The sequence below is a fragment of the Tympanuchus pallidicinctus genome, unplaced genomic scaffold (genome assembly GCF_026119805.1).
Source record: "Tympanuchus pallidicinctus isolate F22 unplaced genomic scaffold, pur_lepc_1.0 scaffold25, whole genome shotgun sequence".
Taxonomy (NCBI): Eukaryota; Metazoa; Chordata; class Aves; order Galliformes; family Phasianidae; genus Tympanuchus; species Tympanuchus pallidicinctus.
The window spans coordinates 1474097-1497276 of record NW_026294742.1 but is presented as its reverse complement, the minus strand read 5'-3'; the positions used below and the strand labels follow the sequence as shown (position 1 = coordinate 1497276).

Genomic DNA, 23180 nt, shown 5'->3' with positions numbered 1-23180 from the left:
AACAAGTGTTTCCTGGCTGATAAAGCTGAGGAGAGCCCGGCTGTGCAGCCCTAGTATGCTTCACATAGGAGCTGGATTTTTTCCTGGGGATTTTTCCCCCTCAAATGATGCTCCAGGAGGGTCTGGGCTTGGGAGGATGCTGCTCGGCAGGAGGGCTCTTGCAGTGCCTGGGGTTGATGCTTTGTTTTGACTGAAAAGAGTGTTTGTGTGCCTCCAGTCCCCAGGAGGAAGGAGAGCCCACAGAGTTTGGCAAAACAATGGGTGTGGAGAGGAAAGGCGGCTCCCAGAGGGCACGGCAGTTGGGCAGGAAACAAAGTGAATGTAGTCCTGGGGCAGGAGTGTGTCTGTGCTTGGTTTTAGGGCATTGGGTGGCTGAGGGGAGAGCTGCGGTGTGCCCCTGTGGCACTGGGATTTCTCAGTTTTCTATTGCTGCCAGCCCTTGTTATTAATTCTCACTCTCTGTCTCTCCCCTGGGCATAGGATGCTGGCCATCGCCAAGGCATCTCAGCCGCTTCCCATAAATCAATTGAGCAGCGAGCAATGAGCTTCTTGGGGTCTGGCATTTATCACTTTGGGGTGTTCAAAGCGATCCCATTTAATGGGCCCCCGTGACATTTGCGCCGATGGTTGGGCAGAGTGAAGGAAAGCACAAAAATCCTACTAAAGTAATGGCATCACAACCCGAGCGCAGCCACTGAGGTGCTATCGGCACTGAATTTATTCCAGCATGAGTGAGCAGGAGCTGGGCTGAGGTCTTAGACCCTATCGAGCTGATGACCATCAATATTGCAAGGAGGATGAGGCTGCTTCCGCATCAAATGAGAAAAATACCGCTTGGCAGTGCTGCTGCTCTCCCTGGCTCATCCCTCCTGAATTGTTCCTCTGCAAGTCGCTTTGACTTTGCTCCCGTTGCTGATGTCTCCAGCCCACACTGGTGAAATGCAGCATGTTTATAAAGCAATTTGGGATTTGGTTTGCTTGGCTGAACACTTCAAAAACTCATTTTGAATAGTGAGCACCTGCAGTGGGTTGGGGCCAGGCTGTCCTGGGGCTGGGGGGGCTGCAAGGGGACATTTAAGGTTGATATGAGGGCCAAGAGACCATGGGTTGGAGTCATTGAGCATCTCCCCATGGCTCTGGTTGGGTTCGGTCTCGTGTCACCACCTTGCCTGCTTTGCTGGTGGGTGCAAATAAAGAGGTTCAGGTGGAAGAGATGAATGCTTGCTTAGGGATGTGCTCTTCAGATATAGATGAGCTGGGATCCAAAAGAAAGCACAGCTCAGGTGCCATTGTCCCCAGTGTCAAGCTGTGGTGTCGCACGCCATCCACAGCCTTTCAGCAGTGAATTCTCCAAGCAGAAAGGCAAGGCAAGGAATGAGAAGGGCCCGAATGACTGAGAGCTGCCATGAAAAGGTTCTGCAGGTGTTGGTTCAATAGGCTCAGGTGCTGCATAATAGGTGCAAACCGGGCTTTGTGGCTGCACTGGCATCGCTCGCAATTAAGTCAGAGTTATTCATCAGGGGAATGTGAGCAGTGAGTCATGGGGTTGTATCCCTGGGGCTGGAGGAGTGGTGCTGGCATGTCCTTACTCTACCATGCCGCGTCCTACAGCTCCATGTCCCACTGGCAATTGCTGTCCTTGCACCAAGCTCATGGCATGTGTGGCCAATGACTTGTTCAATGAATTCCCCCTGCCTGTAGACGAAAGAGACGGGAATCTTGTTGGAAAGGGGCTGTGGGTTATCACTGTCATTTAGAGATGCAGAAATTGGAGGGTTTTTTTTCTCCTACTCAGCCCTTTTCCCAGGCAAACAGCCGATCTTAACTCACTCCAGGGCTGAAATCGCAGCCCGACCCAGCACTAAGCTCTTTGTTTGATCTGTAACATTGATTCATGACTAACCCAACCCATAAGCAACTTTGGGTAACTGCTCCGGAGGGAAACCAGTGTTTTCTTGGGATCGTGGAGAGCTGGGCTGTGTGTGTGAGGGGCAGGGAGCCTATTGCATCCTGCAGCCTAAGCCCCACAGGTCCATTTTGCAAACCAGTGCAAAACAAAACAAAAACAACTCTCCATGGAAAGAGAATTCACACCCATTACTGTTTTGCACCCTTTAATTCCCGCTGCAGAAAACCAAGGGCAGAGATTTCCTTTATCACTTATTTCCAAGCTGTATTGAGAGCACTTCAGAAAAACTCTTGTTTGTCTATAATGGCAGCCAAACCATTCCAGCAGGTAAAGTGGCTGATTTGGGTGGAAGGAGGCAGAGTGGCCCCAGGAGGGGCTGGCGCTGCTGCCTTCCAACACAGCAGCAATGAGGTGCACTGACAGATGCTGTCGCCTTGCCCAAAGTGGTGACATTTTGGATTGCTCCCATTCCTGCTTAGCTGCCTCACCTGGAAATGGTGCCTGCGAGCCGCTCTTGGCTTTGGGGCAGGAGGGGCTGCAGGAGCTGTGATCCCATTTGGAAGGAGCAAGCAAGGATCAATCCCAACCGCAACCCATTCAAACCTCAAAAGCACTGCGGGAGCACAGCTTTCCCCCCCGTTCTGGAGGTGAGCCCCAAATTTGGTAGAAATCTGTGGGCATCCAGACATTTCCTTGTGGTTTGCAAACCAAGGGCTGGCGGTGGGCGGGAGGATGGGAATGAGAACCTGTGTCTTCACCTTCAATAACGAGATCAATTAACAGCTGTGCTCACAGCCTCTCTAACGAGAGGCGCCTGCCTGGTGCTTTGTTTCCTGGGCACAGGTATCCAGTCCCATCTTTCTAGAGTTGCCTATAATGAGTGTGGGTGGATGCAGAGGAGCTAAAAAAGCCCTTTTTTTTTGGTGGGCGGGAATCAAGGCAGCATCCACCCACGTCTTCCATTATGATATTCAAATGTCAATATATTTTTAATTGGTTTATATGTGTCCCCCCCCCCATCCACAGCTGCCTTTGGTAATTAAGGCTCTGTAAATAGATTTTACTGTAATTGGTATGAGAAGGAAAATTGGAGGACATTGTAGAGTGCATTGGGGTTTTTTGTGTGTTTTCTTTTTTCCCTTACTCCCCGTCTTTCCTCTTTTGACTCATGTTACATCTGTGAGCATTGTATCCCACAGGGGGAGAGGTGGGAGGAGATGTGGGCACAAAGCTCTCAGGGAGAGGTCCAGCTGGTGGCTGGGGCCTGGGGATGGGGGCCTCTGGCAGCAATTTGTGTAACCCCTACCACTGATGCTGATATTAGGGGATTTTTGCTCAGCAGGAGTTTGTCAGCTTTCTCCCTTTTCCTGTCCTTCCAGCTTGTGTAAAGGACGGACTCTCTACTCGGTGGTGAGAGACGCCAAAATCGTCCTGGATGTCAACAAGACGAGGCAGATAGCACAGGAGATTGTGAAGGTATGCTGTGGTCAGGCGGGACGCTGCTGTCTGCCGTGGGCACCCAGATGAGCTGCGCAGGGTGCTGGGACCAGCAGCATCTCTGGCTTTGACCTCCTTGACCTCAAGTGAACGCTGCAGGTGGGACCTTCTGTCCCCAGCCTGTAACAGGGAAGAGGCCACGAAATCCTGGAATCCTGAAACATCCCATCTTGGAAGGAACCCACGAGGATTGAGTCCAACTCCTGGCTCCACACAGAGCATCCAAACCCAGTGTCTGAGGGTGTTGTGCAAAGCGGGGCTCAGCATCCCCACAGACAGCAGTGAGGTCCTGTGGACACCGTGGCTCAGCAGACATCAGCAACAAAGAGAGCTCTGTGAGAGCTTCACACCTTTAACACAGAATGGTTCCTAAAGCACCAGACGTGGGTCGGTCCTACCCTAGCAGATCAAGGCTGGGCAGTGCCTCCAGCAAATTCCAGGGGCTGAGTCCATATAAGCAGCTACCTATATGCACCTTCATGGTGTACCTGGCCACGGTGTGCCACAGGAGCTCTGTGTCTGCCCCAGGGGTGCCCCGAGCTGGGTGATGTCACCTTCTTGCAAGCTCCAGCCTGAAGTTGGTGTGCCCAATGTCTGTTTCCCTATTTCTGTTCTTCTCTTTCTGATCTGTATTTTCCGTTTTGAAAAGATGACTTTTTCCTGCTGAGCAAATGTCACAGGCATCACACACGTTCTTGCCTCCCGGATGCTCACAGCGGGTGCTAATGGCTCAGGTCAACCCTTTCCCAGTACCAGTCATGTCTCCTTATGCTGATCAGGGTCTGCAGGAGCAGCTGGGAGGTTGCTGCGTTAGGAATGTGTTGGAGTCCCGAAGCTCTCAGTAGGTTCCTGCAACCCACAACAGACAGCAGATGTGGGGCTGCCCTCAGTGTATGTGGGATGCAGTGAAGCTGCTGTTAGAAGTTGACTGGCTGGGGAGCATCACCCAGAGGAGCTGCCGCTTGGACCACGAGAGGAGTTTGAGCCCCACTACCCTGCACTCGTATGGCTTTATCCTTGATTCCCTGCATGAGTCAGGAGATTCTTGGAGCTTATGGGATTACCGGGTGCAAAGGCTCTTGTTCCACTGTGATCCTGTGCAGCTGAAAGTTAATTTGTTTTAGGAGCAAAGCCGGCAGAGGGAGCTGGATTTTCGTGTACATTGGAGCAAAGGAAGGTGACACTGAGCCGGGCTTGTTGGCTCGGCTTGTCCTCAGGCCTGGAATTTGTGGATATGTGGGATCTGTGTCATCCCCTGTGGAGGCTGTGGCGCATCTGGAGGACTGGTTGCTGCTCTAGGAGTGCCTTCAGCAAGGGCTGCTCTGTGCTTCTGTTCTGCAGCCTGCTCTCCAGCCTCCCTGTGCCCCATGTTGCAGAGCAGAGCCATTGCAGAAGGCTTGGTGGCATGTCTGGAGGGCGGTCGTGCCTTGATCTGAACATCAGCATCCACAGCCCCTTTGGCAAGCATCATTTTCTATCATACTGCTCGGACCCCTGCATCCCAACTCTGCAGTCCAACCTTTTCCCAAATGTCTTGCAGTCCTGGGGGCTGCACCGTCCTCTTAGGGTTCAGGGGCAACCCCAGTGTTCCAGCTGTGCACACAGATTTTAGTGTGCTGTGGGCTTTGGGATGAGCTGCCTTCACAAGCTGAAGGTGATCAACTACCCCAAATCACCAGACAATATTTGCAGTAACCCACATCTCCTGCACGAAGAACACGTGAGAAGGCAGTGGTGGTATTTTACAACAGCTTTTAAACCTTAGCATCGCTCCACGTGCTGGGGCTTGGAGACCCCTAATTAATTTGGCTCTGGCACCTGGGGCATCTGTGTCTGTATGAAGTGCTCAGAGCTGGGATGGTGGAAACCCATTTCACTCCTCCCATGTTGATGATGGGCAAAGGATAATTGCTCTAAAGCAACAGCTTGCTGCCCGTTGAGCATTTATCCTCTGGTGCCCCCTCTAGTAGAAGTTTCCTTACTCTGCTTATGAGGATGAAAACTGAGACAGCACCGTGGGCCTTGCTGCAGCCCAATGAACATCCCCGTGAGCAGCAGGTCTGCCCACAGGCAGCTCCATCAAACGATGCTCTACGAGCCTGGTGCAGGCGAGTTTGGGTTTCCCACCCATGGCCTTATTTTTGCATCATTAGCAATCAATTTAATTAACTGCCAAGTCTTTTTTCCTAGGGGAAGACATTAAGGCAGGGCTCCTGCCGGGCTCTGCTTTCCAGCTCACTGTGCTGGGACGCATATGGGAAGCCCCGATGGCTTCAGCAGGGAATGTAGTAGTGGGATGGAGAGCTCTGACTTGTTCCCCTTTTGCTCTCAACCCTGATAGAGAAGGCAAAACCATTACTGACAGTTTTTCAGCAGAGGGTTTCAGGGAAGCAGGGAGCAGCTTTGCTGTTTCTCAGCATAATCAATCAGCAGACATTGGTGAAGCTGCCCCTTTTCTCTGTTATCCTGTTTCTGTGTGCTTCTTTGTCAGCTCTGTTTTTTTCTCTCCTCCACCCTAGGGCATGGGGTACCTGCATGCCAAAGGGATCCTCCACAAAGATCTCAAGTCCAAAAATGTTTTCTATGACAACGGGAAGGTTGTGATCACAGACTTCGGCCTCTTCAGCATCTCGGGAGTTCTCCAGGCAGGCAGGTAGGATGTGGTGCAATGGAAACCCAAGCTTCATCCTTGGTCCTAGAGCTGAGGGCATGGGGAAGGAACCCCAGAAGCTCTTTTGCACGTGTGCCTGGCTCTGTAGCCTTGGTGGGCATGAAGACAAAGAGGATTGGAGTGTCTTTTGGCTTTGCTTCAGCCATCCCCCAGCAGTATCCCTAAAATCCACCGGCATCTGCTCCATCCTCAGCTCCCTGGCTGCTGAGTGGTGCTGCATGCTGACCTTTGGGTTGCTGTGGACATCTGGCCGCGGTGCCTGTGCCTAACAGGCAGAGAGCCAAGCTCGGGACATTTACAGCCTTGCAACATTTTGGTGTCTCTTTGGGTTTGAAATAAGGCACATTTGGTAAATGTTCCTTACTAAATGTCTTTTTGCCAGTGTTTTGGGAGGGTTGCAAGCTGTAGGCTTAGCAGCATAGAGAGTTTCAACAGCCGTTCAGGGGAGAAAAACAAAGCTAGAGTGAGGGGGGAATGAAAGAGGAGAGAAGGAATTAAAGTTTTATCTTTTGTCTTGAGCAACGCCAAAGAAGTGCTGCTGACTTTGCAATTCCCACTTGCCACTCTTGGTTTTCATTTGTCCTCACCAACACCATGTGCTGGGCTTTTGTGGACGGTGGGACTTCAGTCCTGCCCTTGCAGTTTCCTCCATTGGGGTCTTTGTGTGCTGGATTGGGCAAAAACGGCCAAAGCTTTTGGGAATGCTGCAGTAGAAGAAAGCAGCTGGTGTTTTGAATGGGCCTGAATGCATTAGTGGATGGGGATGTTCCACGCGTGGCCCGTCCCTGTTTACAGAGAGGCTCTGTAGGTGAAACGTGAGATGAGGCAGCAGGGAGATGAGTACCCAGTTAAATGGGATGATGCTCAAGGTCAGGATGCCACTTGGTGAGGTTGCTTAGCAGAGGATAGATGACATGTGGAGCTGTACAGACATACAAGGTCCTCTAGAAACGATGGGCATTCTGCTGGAAAAATGAGGACAGTGCAGAAATTCCTGTCCAAGGAGCTTTTGGGGTGGCCTCCCTTGACTGTTGGACCCACGTGCATCTCCTGTTGGAATCTGCACCCATCGTTCACCATGGATTTTGAAGCAGAAAAGTGCCTGCAAGTCTGATCTCCTTGTTCAGGTGAAGTTGTTATTGGTGGTTGTGGTGTCTCACGATTGTGTAGAGAGGGAAGCAAATGTTGGCAGGCCAGACTAAAGGTGGTGATGTTACTTCATGCACAGATGTGAATGAGGACCACTATCTGGCCTGTTCTCACTAGAGTTTAAAAGTGCCATCACTTAAAAACCCTCCTCATCCTCCTAGCCACAAGATTGCCTTGAATGCACTCGGTGCACTGATACCAACACTGCTGAAAAATGGGATGGCTGTCATACCTACAGCACACTCTGCAGAGAAGTTGTTACCTGGCATCTTACCCTGGTGAAATCGTATTTATTTTTCCTGTACTTAAACACTGTGTGACTTGGTAGGGCTGCTCCAGATGTTTATTTTTCCTGTACTTAAACGTTGCAGGACTTGGTAGGGCTGCTCCAGATATTTATTTTTCCCATATTTAAACGTTGCATGGCTTGATAGGGTTGCTCCATATATTTATTTTTCGTGTATTTAAATATTGCAGGGCTTGGTAGGGCCGCTCTGTAATTAGAGGTGGTTTGGAGTGGCCTGAAGAGCTCTTCTGCTCTCACTGCTGCTCTCTTGTTCTGTGATGTGCCTGGGTTGGTTATGAAGTTGTGAAATTGCCATAATTTAGCCAAATTTGGGATTGCTCTGGAGCTCAGCCTTCTCTGCTGGTAGAACTGATGCTGGGGCACTGACTGAGTCCAGGGCTCCATCAGTGTGTGCTGTTACCAGGATGCAACTTGGGAAAGCTTCACACAAGAGAGAGGGTACAGGGGAGCTCTGTTACCTGGTGAAGCATTGGTTTGGTCAAGCAGCTCTGGAAGGAGCAGGAGAGAGCAAGTTGTGCCATCAGTGCATCCAAGTGTCTGTGAGAGGAAGGCATCAGCATCATCCTCAGCTGTTGGCCAAGTGATCCCAATGCGTTTGTACTGGCTGGGGGGACCTCGAGGAGATAGGGAAATGATGGGCTGGAAGGGATCAAACACCTGGAAACACTGATTGCTGGGCTGTGATTGGGTGAGTTGGGTTGGAGTGCACTCCTGGAGGTTCCTGGTCTGTGCTCAGGTCTAAGCAGGACCAGCTCAGATGTTGATGCTGGTGGGATTTACCCAAGGAAATGTTTGTCCCTGCTCTCCTGAAGAATTTTGGTTCAAAGTACGAGAGGTGATGGTCTCAAGTTTTGCCATGGGAGGTTTACATTGGATATGAGGAAACATTTCTTCTTGGAAGGAGTGCTGATGGAGTGGCACAGCTGCTCAGGGAGGTGGTGGTGTCACCAACCCTGCAAGTGTTCCAGAACCATGGGGATGTGGTGGCACTGAGGATGTGGTCAGTGGGCATGGTGGGGTGGGCAGGGACTGGACTTGGGGACCTTAGAGGTCTTTCTCAACCTGAATGACCCCATGATTCTGTGATTGTATGGGGGGTGACAGTGAGAGCCAGAACAGACCAAGGCACCAGCCCAAACTGTGCCCTTCCACCAGAGACGAATATGAAGACATCTTGCCTGCTGACATTTGTCACAGTGGGGCTAAAGCCCAGACTTGCAAGGATCCTGAGGGGAAAACCAGGCTTAAATGGGATGCAGGGTCTGGGAGACAACAGTGGTTCTCCCTGCCCTCCCCAGCACTCGTGCTCCTGGCTCCGTATTCTTACAGGAGGGAGAACAAACTGCGGATCCAGAATGGCTGGCTGTGCCACCTGGCCCCTGAGATCATCCGCCAGCTCTCGCCCGACACTGAGGAGGACAAGTTGCCCTTCTCCAAGCACTCGGACGTCTTTGCTCTGGGGTGAGTCCCTGCTGTGCGGTGGGTGCCTGGTGGGGCAGTGTTGGTTGTGACCTGCTGCCATCACTGAGCCATGAGCCTGCTTCAAAAGAATTGGAGTGCAAAACCCCCAGACCCCCCCCCCCCGTGTCACAGACAGACAAGGGTGAATCTGGGAAATTGCCTCTTCTTAGCATGGGTACTGATGGGAAAGCAGCTGGAAGTGGAATGAGGATGGGGTAGGATGAGAGCATGGTAGTGTGAAGCAATTGGATGGAGGCATGGTGGGATGGAGATGCAGCGGGATGAGGAGGTCACAGGATGGGGATGCAGTGGGACGAGGACACGGTGAGGCGATGCAATGGAATAAAGAGTTCATAGGATGGAAATGCAGTGGAATACGATTGTGGTGAGATGATGGGGTGAGTGGGATGAGGATGCAGTGGGATGGACGTGTGGTGGAATGATGCAGAGGGATAGGGGTACAGCAGGGCGATGCAGTGGGATGAAGATGCTATGGGATGCAGATGCTGGCCCACAAATCCCCAGAGCCCTCCAATCCTCCCTGCTGGGTGCCTGCAGATGGTCTGAGCAGCCGTGGCTGTCACTGGGGGCTGAACACGCAGAGGAGGAGATGCCAAAAGGCTGAGCAGGGGAGAATTGATGAGTCTCCTTCAGCGGGAACGCTCAGCCGACCGACTCATCGCTCCTGCTATTTATCTAGCAGAAAGCATCCTTTGTGTCAGGAGTCCCATCACGCCCTGATAAAACCTTTCTCAAGGCGAGTGTAGGGCTGTGGTTTTTGTTTAATCTTATCATGCACACCTTAAAGACTGCAGGCTGCAGTGATTAGTTTACGTGAAGCTGTTATCCGAGGTGATATTTCCATCAAAACTGCAGTAATTAAAGCTGAAAGAGTTTGGATATTCCCTCCTCCAAGGCAGAGCGTCAGCTTGGAGAAAAAAAAAGAAAAAAAAAAGTAATTAGGGGATCTGATCAAGCTAAGACTGTTACTCAGGCTTATTTTTTTCTGCAGTGGGTCCGCCTGCTCCCCACTGAACATCTCGGTGTGTGCCTGCAGCAGCAACCGAAGCATGCGGTCTCCTCACTGCTGTCATGCACAATAAATACAGTTATGTCCCATCAGGGTAGATATTATAAACGTGGAGCAAAACGATGGCTGTGGACAGGGCTGCCCACCCGCAGTGGATGATGCCTCAGATGGATGGCTGCCTCTGAGCGAGGGGAAGTAGCTCAGGACCTCGTGCAGTGGAGAAAGGGATATTCCCCCAGTTCAGGGAATGTGAATGGGGTGTTCCTCTGTGTTGGGACTTTCGGCCTCAGTTTTCCCATCTGGGAAATGGGAGCAGTGGCATCTTTGTACTGAGCACTGAGTGACACTGGTGGCCTATCTGGGGGTGAAGCAAAGATGCTGAGCGCTCTCTGTTGGTTGTGATGGGGTTTGAGCGGGGCCACGTTAGGGTGCCATTTGGGTGTCCCCCCCCTTGGAATGACCCTGGTCCTGGCACTGCTCTCTCCCCAGCACCATCTGGTATGAGCTGCATGCACGAGAATGGCCCTTCAAGACACAGCCGGCGGAGGCGATAATATGGCAGGTTGGGCGAGGGATGAAACCCAACCTCAGCCAGATCGGGATGGGCAAGGAGATCTCGGTAGGTGCCACGGGGCAACCAGACCCATGGGGGGGTGGGATGGGGGATGTGTGTCGGGAAAGGGTTCTGATGGTGGGGCTCGGTGTCGATGCTGAACACGTCCCTTTCATGGGATATGGGATGGAGATAGGGCTCCCTAGTGGGGCCATATGGGGTGGGGATAGGGTTCCCTATAGGAGATGTGGGGTGAGCATATGGTCTGTGGGCAGTGGTTATGATACCACCTCTGTGTGCTCACCTGTCACTGTGTGTGGCTGCAGGACATCCTGCTGTTCTGTTGGGCCTACGAGCAGGAGGAGCGACCCACCTTCACCAAGCTCATGGACATGCTGGAGAAACTGCCAAAGCGCAACCGTCGCCTTTCCCACCCTGGGCACTTCTGGAAGTCAGCAGAGTAAGTCCCTGATGCCCAAACCTCTCCTCCCTACCTATGCTCCAAGGCAGGAGCTCAAGCAACTCTGTGTCCCCACATGCTCAGCGCTCCCGGGAACATTGTGCAGCCAGCGGTCGGATGTCCCCTGTGTCACCCGGAACTTGAGCCAGCACTGATCAGGATGGGAGCTAATTGCCAGTCTGTGTTCTGAGCAGGCACTGGGGGTGGCTCTGCAAGGAAAGCTGAACCCCAGAGTAGTGGAATGTGTAACTGCTGGGGGTCTGGGCGTTATTGTGGTAGGATCCAAAGCAGTCCTGCATGAAGGCCATGGGCACAGGAGACAAAAGCCCCCTTGGGGTCCTGCTGATGCATGCACATGGATGCACGTTTGGGGACTCTTTTGCAGGACCTCAGTGCTGCTGGACACAGTGCCCCACATTGACTCTGCCGTCTCATCTCTTTTCCAGGCTGTGACAGGAGGAGCTGAGGGATGGTGCCTTCCTCCCCTGCGTTTCTCCTCTTCCTCGCTGCTCTCCCTCATGTGCCAAGGAAGGAAGAGCGGTGGGCACTGTGGGATGGACTGAGATGGGATAGAACCACCACAGCCTTTCCCTGCACTGAAGAGGAACTGATGGGCAGAGATGTGTGGGGACACCGTGGTGGCAGGCAGACAGCAGGGGCCGTGCACACATGGGGCTGCAGGGCTGCTGGGCCCAAGATGTGCGAGGGCAGGTGGCTTCTGTTCAACCCCCGGGCTTCTCTGATCCCAATCGGTATGGTCCGTGCTCACAGCACTCTTTTGGGGCTTGCTTTTTTCATTCTAGGGGATTTCATTCAATTTCCTAGCGTTTTTATTTTAAAAGTAGAAAGCTAAGGGGGGAGAGCTGCTGATCTGTGGGTTTGTGTCGCTCTGTTAGCTGCTCCCTGCAGGGAAATGCACCCACAGTGCCCCCTCCTCGGCCCCTCACCACGGCAATGGTGACCTTTCACAGGTGGCTCTTTGCTCCTGGCTGTGCCCAGGTCCTCCCCAGGCTGTCCCTCTGCAGGGCCCAGCTCCACAGCCTCACTAGCTCACCCTGTGCCTGGCACGGAGCTCATCTGCCACCCCTTCCATCTTGCCTTTCTCCTCCTCTCCCTCTGGTTACAGCCATGGGGTGCTGATGTCTGTTTGTCAGATGCTGTGGGCTGTGTTGGGTTTTAGGACTGGTGGATGGAGCAAGAGGAGCAGTCTCTGGTTGTACAGAACCAGTGCCCCCCTCCCAGCCCCATAGCCATCCCATGCACCCACAGCCAGAGCACATCAGCTGTGCTTTGTGCTGCCATCCGAGCACCTCGTGCTGGTGTTTCCCTCCCCCTGAGCCCATTCTACATGAGCTGTCATCACGGCAGTGGAGAGAAAATTGTGTTTTCAGGATCCTATTGAGCATAATTGCTCGTTGGGAGCCTTCCTGAATAATTTAGCCGTTCTGTAAGTCGGCTTGAACTCAGAGATGTTGCAAAGCAATCGGCCTTGTATGTCTCAAACTGTTGGTGTCTGAACCACTTTATCCAAAATGAATGAAGGTTAAAGCCCTCTGTTCAGTGCTGGGCAGATCATTACGTGAGCAGAGATCCTGAAGGTCCTTCCTAAGAATGTCCTGGTTCTTTGGACAAGGCTCAGGCTGGTGCTTTTCAGGTAGTTTCTGTGCCACATGGTTGCCTCCTGGCTGTTTGCACGAAGGATGGAATTTCTCATCCCCTGCCCTCCCCAACACAACCCAGAGCCCTGTCTTACCCCAACCTTCTTCTGCTGTCTTCTGCTGCCTTCCCACCTGAACAATTCTCTCTCCATCCTCTCTGTGTGTGCCATAAGCATTGCACTAAACCTCAGAGCCTCTCTGACTTCTCACCAATGCCTTCATCCAGGGGTCTGTGGGTGCTGGGGATGGGGCTGTTCCAGTGCCCTGTCCCCTTCTGTCCTGTCCAGAACCATGCCCATGTTGAGTGACAGATGCAGAAGCAACGCACGGCTCTTGGTTTTGTTTTCCAAGGAGTTGTGAACCCTCTAGGTGTGAATTGGAACGATGGAGGCGATGCTCAACAGTGGGGTGACAAAGCCTGATAGAATGCCGTGCAGGTTTGCAATGGGATACAATCAATCTTAAAAGCCTTGCTGTGGGTGTGCTGTGTGCCCCAAGCCTTCCGCTGACCGCTCCTCACGGGGTCCCCCCTCCCCTGGTTGTAGATGTCCATCAGATGAGTGCTGTTGGTTGGGGCATCCCGCTGCCCCGGTCCTTGTAGAAATACCACACGACTCCCTGCTGCCCCTTGGCCATCCAAAGGAGCTGGGTAAAGCTATGGCCAACAATTGTGCCCAGCCCAACTGCCCCCCCTGCCCCTTTTTCCTCCCAGGAACATTTCCATCCAAGGGAGCCATTACAAAACAGCACCAACAGAAGGAGCTGCCCTGTGTTTATCCATCCACAAGCCCAGACAAGCAGCTCCCTTCCTTCCATTCAGCACAGTAGCGGCTGTTGGTACAGCCGTGCTATTTGCATCAATGCCTTCTTATTTTTGAAAGTCTTAATTATAAAAACAATATATTTATATTTTCTCTTTTTTTTTTTTTTGAAGTCCAGCTTTGTGTTGCTGGATCTGTGTTGCTTTATTTTATTTTATTTTATTTTAAATATCTCAGCCCTTCCACATGGAGTGAAGGTGGTGGGAGCCGCTCTGCGCAGCGCCTGCCAACGGGCGCCCACCCAACAACATGCGTGGGGTTTGGAGGTGGGTCTGGGAGGCGTGGGGATGGGCGTGGGGCACTCTGAGAGCAGCTCCACGTGGGGGAAGCCATCCCATGGCGCATCCTCAGCCCCTGCATGGCCCCAAATGCTGCGTGCGCCGTTGGGCTGCTCAACCAGGCTGTGCTTGGCCACCGCCGTGTGGCACCCGTCGTTCCTAGGTTTATTTATTTTAACTTATTTAAGTTATTTTAACTTATTTTTGTGTTGCAAACGGTGATTTTTCTGGGGAGCTTTGCCAGCCTTCTTGATTTCCGTTCCCTTTAAATGGCGCTGTTACATTTTCACAGAATCACAGAACTGTAGGGGTTGGAAGGGACCTCCAGAGATCATCGAGTCCAACCCCCAGTTTTCCTGTACATAAGGTATATATAAATATATATACATATCTCCATATGTATGTATATAGATATATACATATCTAAAGAGCTCGAAATCCTGTACAGTTTCAAACTGAACTCGGTGGCTGCTTTGTTTTCTCCGTGTTAGTTCCGACCGTTGCAGAATGAGCTGGTTTTCATTTCCCCTCTCCCTCCTTCTGTTTCCTTTTTATAAATATATACATAAATATATATATATATATTTTGTTGTTGTTGTCGCAAAACTCTTGTCACTGGGAAAGAGCAATTGATTCCGGTGGGGGGAAAAAAATAATAATAAATGAAAAACACACATACAAAAAAAAAAAAAAAAAAAAAAGCAGAGAAAGGCACGCTAGATCTCCCCGATGTAAATTTGTACAGTAACATTTATAACGTTTTCTACACTTTAAGAAAGTATTTATAATTTCCGCTGTCTGATTGAGTGCGACCCTCCGTGACCGCAGAGTGGTGAGCCCTTGTCCCCGTGGTTTGTCGTGCAGTGTTTGGTGAGGTGACGGTGTATGAATTATTTATGCCAATAAAAAACACTTTGAAAACAAGCGTGTCCCCTGGCTGCGCCGTGGGGCTGCCACGTGTCACCCGTGGTGTGTGTGACCCTGGGGGGCGCACCAGTCTCTCCATCCACGTCCCATAGGGTCCCAGTCTCCGTCTTTGGTGCTCGGTACGGAGACCCCACGTTGCCCTCCTCACCCTCCTCCTCACGCTGCCCGTTCTCAGCTCTTTGGGGATGATGGCTGATGGTGGCTGGGTGGAGCGTGGCCATCAATCTGGGCTGGGTGCTGCTGGGGGTGTGTGTCCCCGCTGGGCCCCCCCACGGCAGGCTGAGCCCCATGGGCTGCACGCATCTGCTGTGCTGTTTGCTCGCTGCTCCCTTGCCATCAATCCGCCCAGCCTCCTGGTGGAGTGTGGCAATGGGGTCCCTATGGGAGGGGATGGAGGGGAAAGCTGCAGTGTGTTTGTGCTGCTTCCTCCTCCCCAGCCCTTCCCCATGTTGCTGTCACCCGGGTGCTTGAAAGGTAAAATAATGATGGCTTGCCATTAATAACCCATGAGTGCTCCACACTTTATCCTGGTGAGGGCTTTTCATCTTTCAAACCCTGCAGGAGGTGGGAAGCAATTAGGGCAGGCGCATCCCAGGAGTTTGCATGGGAGGGATGGGAGAAGCAAGGAACAAGAGGGAAATTGGGGTCTGGGGACAGAGAGTCACCACTCAACGCCCCACTATGCCCAAGGCTTTGCCCCCCAGGTTTGATTGAATGTTGGGTTCACCTCATAGCTCACATATTCAGTAACTCCTGTGTGTTCCCAGCGGTCCAGAGCACAACTGGTTGCTGCTGGGTGGGATGGCACTGTGTTGAGCATGGAGCTGCAGGTGCTGAGTTCTCATGCCTGGCACCACTATGGGGAAAAATCCAAATTGCAGCCCCAGATAACCTCAGTGGTGATGGCTGGGGATTTGAGGCTCCTCTGGATCTGAGTCCCTGCATGCAGACGTGCGCGTTGCAGAGCCACAGGGTGCATGCATGTGTCTGTCATCCCTGGCTCGCTGCTGATGAATCATGAGCCATTAATACTGCACAGCAACCGGGAAGCTCAGGGAGCAAGAGGGGAGCGGGATGCGCCCGCTGGCAGTGGGGATGTGGTGGTGGTGGCACTGTGTCCCCAGGGCTGCTGGGAGACCCCTCCCTCCAGATACAGATATGTGCACATCTTCCCCTGAGATTAAACACATCCTGAAGCCTTCCGCTGAGCTGAACTTGAAAAATGAGATGCAGGAGCGCCAAACTCACACAGCTCTGAGGTGTGGATGCTGATTCTGCTCGTTGGGGAGATTAACGTCAGCACAGAGGCGAGTGGCCCAGGGGGTCCCACCTGCAGGGGAAGGGGTTGCCTTGACCCCCAGTGCCTGCCCCCCACCCCATGTCCCCCTGCTCCCATTGCTCAGCAGATTCCCTTTCCTCACCTCTATTTTTACCCTGACCTTGGGTGTCCATCTCCCGAAACCTGAACCCAGTAACCAGGGACCTCGCAGGGCTCTGCTGGACACTGACATCCGGGGAGAGCCCTGCAGGACACTTTCCTGTCTGGGGAGGGGCAACCATCCACAGATACAAGCTTTGTGTCCCAGATGTCACAGCTGCAGCTTCCTTCGCAAGGCGAAGAGTCACGCCATGCCCTCAGCACAGGTAGAGAAACCAGCTGAAGGCTCTCCTATGCCTGACAGCTTTTTGTTCCTTGGTTTTGGGGGCTGGGGTGGCTTTATGTGTTTGTATGGCAAACTGTGAGGCTGGGAGCTCTGGAGCACTACCTTGATATCCTATTGGAACCCACTGGAATGGTGATGGAAATGTGGTGTCGAGGTCCTTCCTGAGAATGCCCCACTACTGCATGGGGTTTCTGCCTTGGTTGTACTCACTGGTTGCCACATAGGCACCATGTTGGGGGTACTGGGCATCCCGGTGGGTCCCCAGCTGGCAAGGGAACAGCCCCACAGACCTGATCATGGACAGGGCTGCTGTGCGGTACCCGTTAGATCCTTGTCCCCATTTCTGCAGTGTGATGTGGGTCGCCAAAACTGCCATTCCAGCTGGGTGTCCTGAAGCTGGCTGGAGGACGTGCTTGTCCCATTCCAATAGCCACGGGGCTGTTTCCCAGCCCACTCTCACCCCGTTGCAGTGACCCCCTCCTGTACTGCTGGGATGCCCCACACTTGGGGACTGGGGACACACATGGTGCCACTGTGGCCAGTCTGAGCCCCGGGTAGGGTTTCGCTGTCAGAGGGCTATTTTCAGGCTTGCAAATCCAATGGGTGACAATGCTTCTGGCTGCATGCCCGGGGCAGAGCCAGCCCCGGGGTTACACATCCCTCAGCCTCTATGCTGCTGTGCTGGGTCAGATCCAACTTATTTGTTCCTATTTTTGGCTACAACCCCTGTTCCAGCAATCCGGTGTGTGTGGTTCTGCGCTCCCTCCTTGCGTGTGTTACGTTGCTCTCAACCACAAAGTAAACCCCGTCTGTGCGTGGGGTAGGATCCAGCCAACGGGGAAGCCAGGGCATTTTGCCTGGCTGATTTCCACCCGCTCCATCCCCCGGGCTCGTCCCAGAGCTCACCTACCTTCGGTGCCCATTATGCAGACAATGGATCTCCCACACCTCAAACACAATGCAGTTTGTGCAGGGCAGCGGCCGCAGCCTCCAGGGGAGCACCTGCCTGGCGCTGTGGGGACACGCTCAGACTGAGCAGCACTGCGGGATGGTGGTGAGCAGGGCTGGAGGTCAGTGGGGCTCAGTGGGGCTGGAGGAGGATGAAGGCCACTGAGGACAAGAGCGCTCTTTAGGGGAAGCTTAAAATCAGACCCTACACCCTTGAAGGTAAAATTCCTTTGGTTTGAGGCTTGCCATGGTTCATTTTCCTAGAATTGTGTCTTTTGTAAAATTGTGGAATGGCTTGGGTAGGAAGGGATCTCAAAGATCCTCACATTCCAGCTTAGGGGTTTTGTGGAGGGGAAAGAGGTGGTGCCCCTCGTGGTACCCAGCTGGCACGATGCTGCAGGATGGGGCTTTGTCCTCTCTGTCCTGTTACCTGGGTGCTCTGCATTGCCCTCTCCCCCCCACAAAAACACACCTGGATGAGACCCAGAGCTGGAGGCCTCAAGCTGGAATACCACAGCTCACATGACTGGGAAAGAGCAGCGCTCGCTGCAGCTGGGGAGGGAGAAGTTACTGAATAACCCGAGTGCTGCGGGGCCCCCAGGTTGCAGTGTGCTGCAGGTGTTTGCTGGACCCAAACCATCCGAAATGCCCCCAGCTCCCAACCCCACGGACCCCACATCCACAGGGCGGTGTGGAGCCCTGGGAGGGATGCACGGCGCCGGGCACAGGGAGGGGACGCAGTGGGGTGTCCTGAATGCCACCGTGGGAAAGCTGCGCAGCCGGCTCGGCACAGCCCTGCCAGCCCTCCTGCAGCTCTTCCGCCAGCCAGCGCGGATCGCCGAGCTGAGCGCTGCCATCCGCATGGCACCCAGATGGAGCCGGAGCTGGGAGTCGGTGCGTGCCTCGCGTTGGTGCTGGGGATGGGATCCTGCATGTGGGTGGGTTGGAGGTGGTGTGTGGTGGCTTGGGGGGGGGCTGTGCAGTAGGGTGTCCCCCTTGTCTCCATGGTGTTCTATCTGTGCTGCAGCTCAGATGCTACTGGGGGACTACGTGGGCATGCAGGAGTGACAAATGTCCTGATCTCCATGTCCCTGCCTGCCCCACAGCCTGGGCTGCACTGTGCTGGGGTTGTTCCCACCTCCCACCCTCTCACGGCTCTGATTCAGGCCCTTTAGCCCTAACACCCACCCTGGGAAGCTCCATGGGGGACTTGCAGGTGGGGATGACAGCACAAAGAGTTCTCTCCTTCCCCGGACGAGGAGCTCATCCCACAGCCCTCGGCGCGCAGCTGCTCCACTTTCTGGGAAGTCCTATTGATGGCAAAGCACTGCTGCGGGGGGGGACACAGCTGAAGTTATCCGGGGCCGCGTGTGCTGCAGATGCAGCCCTCCGTTCTGGGGGGGCTGGATAGAGTGATGAAAAGTTGCAGCCCCAGCCCATCTGTTTCTGACAACCTGAACGCTCTCCGGCAGCTTCTGAATTCAGAGTTTCTGAATTCCTCAATAATTGCAGGTTTTTGTGGGGAAAAAAATACCCCACCAAAAAAAAAAACAAAAAACAAAAAACAAACCAACATCTGGGCTTTTTCATGATGGGAATGAAAAGCCAAGGTGGGTGTAGGAGGGGGAAGGTGGATTTTCATCCTTAGCAACCCAAATCTTGAAATATTACATCAGCACCGAAGAGGTGTAATTAAGAAGGAAACAAATGAGACCGGCTAATCTGTTTTGCTTGTTTGAGCTTAGCAGAGTGCAGAAAACAAACAGAGGCTGGATGATGAATGGGGCTTCTTTCTGAACCCCCAGGGGGGCTGGGATGTGGGGCTGGGTTTGGCCGCTTTCCCCCGGCGCTTGCTGGCTCGGGGCTGCCCGGCAGTGCGCGCGGTGCTGCCCGGTTCTGGCTGTAAGTGGCTGCTATGAAGGCAGCTCCCTTGGATGCCCTCCCGGAGCAGCGAGCGATGGGGACAGGGCTGTGTGTTGCTGGGGAACAGCAAAGGCTGAGCCCCGTAGGAGGACGCCCTTCGGAGCAGTATTCCCATGAGCTTCTCTGCGTCCCCAGGAGGATGAGCTTGGAGACATCCCTTGGGATTGTGTTCCTCCTGGAGAAACAACACTGGTGTGGAGCACCAGAAGCTCAGCACTCCCATCCTTGGGAGTGATGGGGATGGATGGAGGAGCAGCATTTTGCAGCCATTCAAACGCCCTACAGGGCTTTGGTGTGTTGGCCAGAGTGGAGCACGTCCTGCCTGAGCCCACTTCCAGGGTTTTGTTTTCTCCCTTCCCTGCTCTCCGGCACAGCCTGAGGTGCCAGGAGCAGATGGCAGCCATCGGCTGGGCTCACTCCGAGCCCCCACAGCTCCTGGCACGGGGCAGTGACTGTGTAACCCTCTCACTGCCGGGCTCCTCCTATCCCCATGGCCAGCATCTCAACGGGCTGCTGGGAGATGTGATCCCCTGGGGTGTTCTGAGGGAAATGGGATGTGGGTGAGTGGGAATGGAGTCCCCCCACTGAGGTTTTGCATTTTAGGCTGCACCACCGAGCATGGGCTTGCCTCAAAATACAGCAAAGCCCACTGATGCTGGAAACCAGTTTGCTCTGGTTGGCATCACCCCAGCACCCAGGGCTCCCTCTGCACCCATGCACTTGCTCCTTGGTGACTTAGGGCTGCCCCAAGCATCCCATTTCCCTCCCGCTCCCCTCTCCCTCCTCGGTCCTCCCCTGTGAGCCACATTGCACATCCTGCCCCCGGAGGGCTGGGAAATTGGGAAGTGGCCAAAATGAAACAAGTCCTCCCCTCCCCTCCTGGGTGACAATTTCAGCCCTGCAGGAGCGCAGTGACCGCCAGCTCCCGCGCCCACACCAGTCCTGGGCAGGAGCACCTGCAAAGGCCACAGAGAGCACAGCCCTTCAGCCCATTATTATTGTTATTATTACATTTTTATTTGTATCTTTCTCTCCAAGAAGGCTGGAGCTGTTTGTCTGCAGCACTGCAGCCAGCAGGGCTGTTCCTGAGGCTCCTTCTGAGCAACAGGAGTGTCTCTGAAAGGGAAAATGGAGCACCTTGGTAGCAGGCGGTGTCCTCCTCACTGAGCCGAGTGCGTATCCCTCCAATCTGAGCTGAATAAAATTACCAGCAATGATATTAGCCTGGTCTCAAAGACTTTATCAATTTGCAGTTGTCTCTTCGATGATAGTTTTGTTGTTGTTGTTGCTTTATTGAACTGTCTGAGATGACTTCCAAAGAGAGAGCTGCAATCTGAACTATTAAGTAATTTGGAAGAGCAATTATTGTTAATCTGGAAACTCCCTGTGTTGTTCCCAAATAAATCAACCTCGCAGTGAGAGCTGCGTGATGGAGCCAGGCTGATTTATGGGCAGGGCAGGAACATGAGCTGGTCTGGAGAACAGCAAGGAGCACCTCTGTGCTCTGGGAAACTTTTGATAGGATGGTGTTGGGTTCATAGGGATTGCAGATCCCTATGGACTGGACAGAGTATCCCCATCTTGCTCTTTGTGCCCTTGCTGTATCCCCATCCCCAAAATGCTCCCCCCAGGGAGGGCTGAGCCTCTCAGCACTGGGGTTTTGATTCTGGCCTGGCTTTTTCCCATGGAATCTTGGTTGTGAAGAGCTGAGAAGGGCTGCGCTCCCCTTCGTGCTGTGTGACCAGCCCTGGAGCATCACGCTGTGCGTCAGGTGCCAGAAATGCTGTGATCGTAGAATCATGAAGTTGTTAAGGTTGGAAAGGACCTGTAACATCATCTAATACAGCTGTAGTCTCATCAGCTGGAGCTGGTGGAACCTTTCCTCCTCTTCCCTCCCCTCCTTTAGGCAGATTCTGTGTACAGCACGCTCCAAGCCCTCGCTCAGCGGTGTTCCCAGGGCACCATTTCCTACTGCAGGTGGCAAATACAGGGAGCAATCCCTTCCATTGTCCTGCTGGCTTTGCAATGGTTGTTCAGCACAGGAGGCGTTGATCTTGGGCGAGTGAAAGTTCATGGATTAGCTGTTCTAAACCACATCCTCTAGCTCAGTGGCGCCACCAGGCCCTTTCCTCCAAAGCTGTTTTCCAGCCTTTCAGACCCATCCAGTCACCAGGGTTACCCCACCCAGGACAGGAGGTGATGTTTGCCTTTCACCATCCCTCCAGGCAGAGCCGTGACCACTGGCACACCAACAGTCCCTCTAATCTGGGATCATCTGAAAGTGTTCTTACAGAGCACTGTGCCTGCTTACAGTGTCTCCTTCTACAAGCTCTGCTCCGATTTGTCTGTGTATCTGTTCTTTATTTCACCACTTGGACCACAAGAGTGCTATGAGAGGCTGTCAAGTGGCAGTGGCACAGTGGAACCACTCTCCCCTTGCCCACAGAGCCAACCTCCTCGCTCTGGAGGCAGTCAGGGCTGCTGGCTGTGATTTACACCTGGGAAATCCCTACAGGCACTTCTCTCATTGCTCTTGTTCATCGTGAGCAGGAACAGCCACCAGCAGGGTTTTCCATCACCTCCCCAGGCAAGTGCATAGAATCATAGAATCATTAAGATCGGAAAAGACCACTAAGATCATCCCCCCACACTGATCACCTCCCTCAGTGCCACATCTCCACGTTCCTTGAACACCCCCAGGGACAGTGACCCCACCACCCAGGGATGGAGGCAGCCCAGCAAGGCAGTGCATCACAGCCCCCCTCCTTCTACATGCTCTGCTCCCACAGCTCACCCTAGGGCAGGGATTTGGGGTTGCATGACATCTGGAGGGCCCCCCCCTCTGGTCTGTTGATGCTGTTTGGAGCTATTACTGTTTTCTGGTGGCTGCTGTTTGCCCACTCAAATACCTCAGTAATCCGCTAAGGGACCTCACATCTTCCTTCCTTTCTTCTTTTTTCTTCTTCTAAAACAATTAGCTTGGCTCAAGCCCTCTGCAATACATCAATTAATACAAGCTGAGGCAGTAAATTAAAGGGAAACAGGAACAACTATGCTGGGATTAGGTCACTGAAACTATAAACTTTGGAACAAATCAGATTTCCTTGGGAAGGGAAATGGACAGCCGTGATATGTCAAAAGTGAGATGAGACAGGCTTGGACCAACTTTCCACTTGGCTGCTGGATGCCAGAACTTCTTCCCTGGGGAAGTTTGGGCTGCCAGACCCTGCTGCTACCAATAACGCTTGGATGGCAAAACAAACAAACAAGAAGCAAGAGAAAGAGAAGTAGGGTGGGCAGACTGCGGATGGACTGGGAGAAGTATGGAGCAGCCAGGTGCCACCTAAGGGGTAGGGAGGAAGGCAGAACCTTGGAGATCCTTCTCGCCCCTTTTTCAAACAGCACATGGCCCTGTTGGCTTGTGACACGTGTCAGAGGGCATGAGAGAAGCAGTTGGCTTCTGCCTACAGAGCAATCCAGGGCTAAGCATCATTTGTTTCTTCTCCAAGGCTCTTCAGCAAAGAGCAGGCTCTAGAGGTGGGAAAGGAGGGGAAGGGATGACTGATATTCCCCATCCTGGTCAGTTCACTGAGGACCTTTATAGCCTTTCTTATGAAAGGAGAGTGATCTGTTTTGCCCACAGTCACGGAGCAAGGCTCCTGGTGGAGTCCATCTATCACCGTCTAGGAAGACATGGCCAATGGTTTGCTCCGTCCAGCTGTTCAGGCTGTTGGCTCTGATCAAAACCAAATCCAGGGCTCCCCCAATACCCACGCTCACACAAACATGTGGGGTGTATGTATGCCACTGTTCCTCCTCTGGCATGCACACAGAGTCTGTCTGGCTTCCGGCACTTCCCTTACGGACAGTTTCTAATGTATCTCCAAACGATATCATGAAAAAACAAAGCTGGAAAGGTCACTT

At 53.1% G+C, this 23180-nt stretch overlaps 2 protein-coding genes across 5 annotated transcripts in view; both read left to right on the top strand.

Annotated features, from left to right (window-relative positions):
• The window catches only part of KSR2 (kinase suppressor of ras 2), a 49680-nt gene extending 36037 nt beyond the window's left edge, over positions 1–13643 (top strand). For 2 of the 3 annotated variants that reach the window (XM_052689853.1, XM_052689851.1), the window contains 6 exons: positions 3289–3385; positions 5926–6059; positions 8863–8994; positions 10514–10643; positions 10904–11037; positions 11484–13643. In XM_052689853.1, the coding sequence (XP_052545813.1) occupies positions 3289–3385; positions 5926–6059; positions 8863–8994; positions 10514–10643; positions 10904–11037; positions 11484–11490 (634 nt within the window). In that variant the 3' untranslated portion in view covers positions 11491–13643. Of the gene's footprint in view, positions 1–3288; positions 3386–5925; positions 6060–8862; positions 8995–10513; positions 10644–10903; positions 11042–11483 lie in introns of those variants that run through there. The other variant, XM_052689852.1, reaches the window with a different exon arrangement.
• Positions 13644–17964: 4321 nt separating this feature from the next.
• NOS1 (nitric oxide synthase 1) overlaps positions 17965–23180 on the top strand; it is a 57233-nt gene continuing 52017 nt past the window's right edge. For both annotated transcript variants that reach the window (XM_052689817.1, XM_052689816.1), the window contains exon 1: positions 17965–18227. The gene's annotated coding sequence lies outside the window, so the exon portion shown is untranslated. The remainder of the gene's footprint in view (positions 18228–23180) is intronic.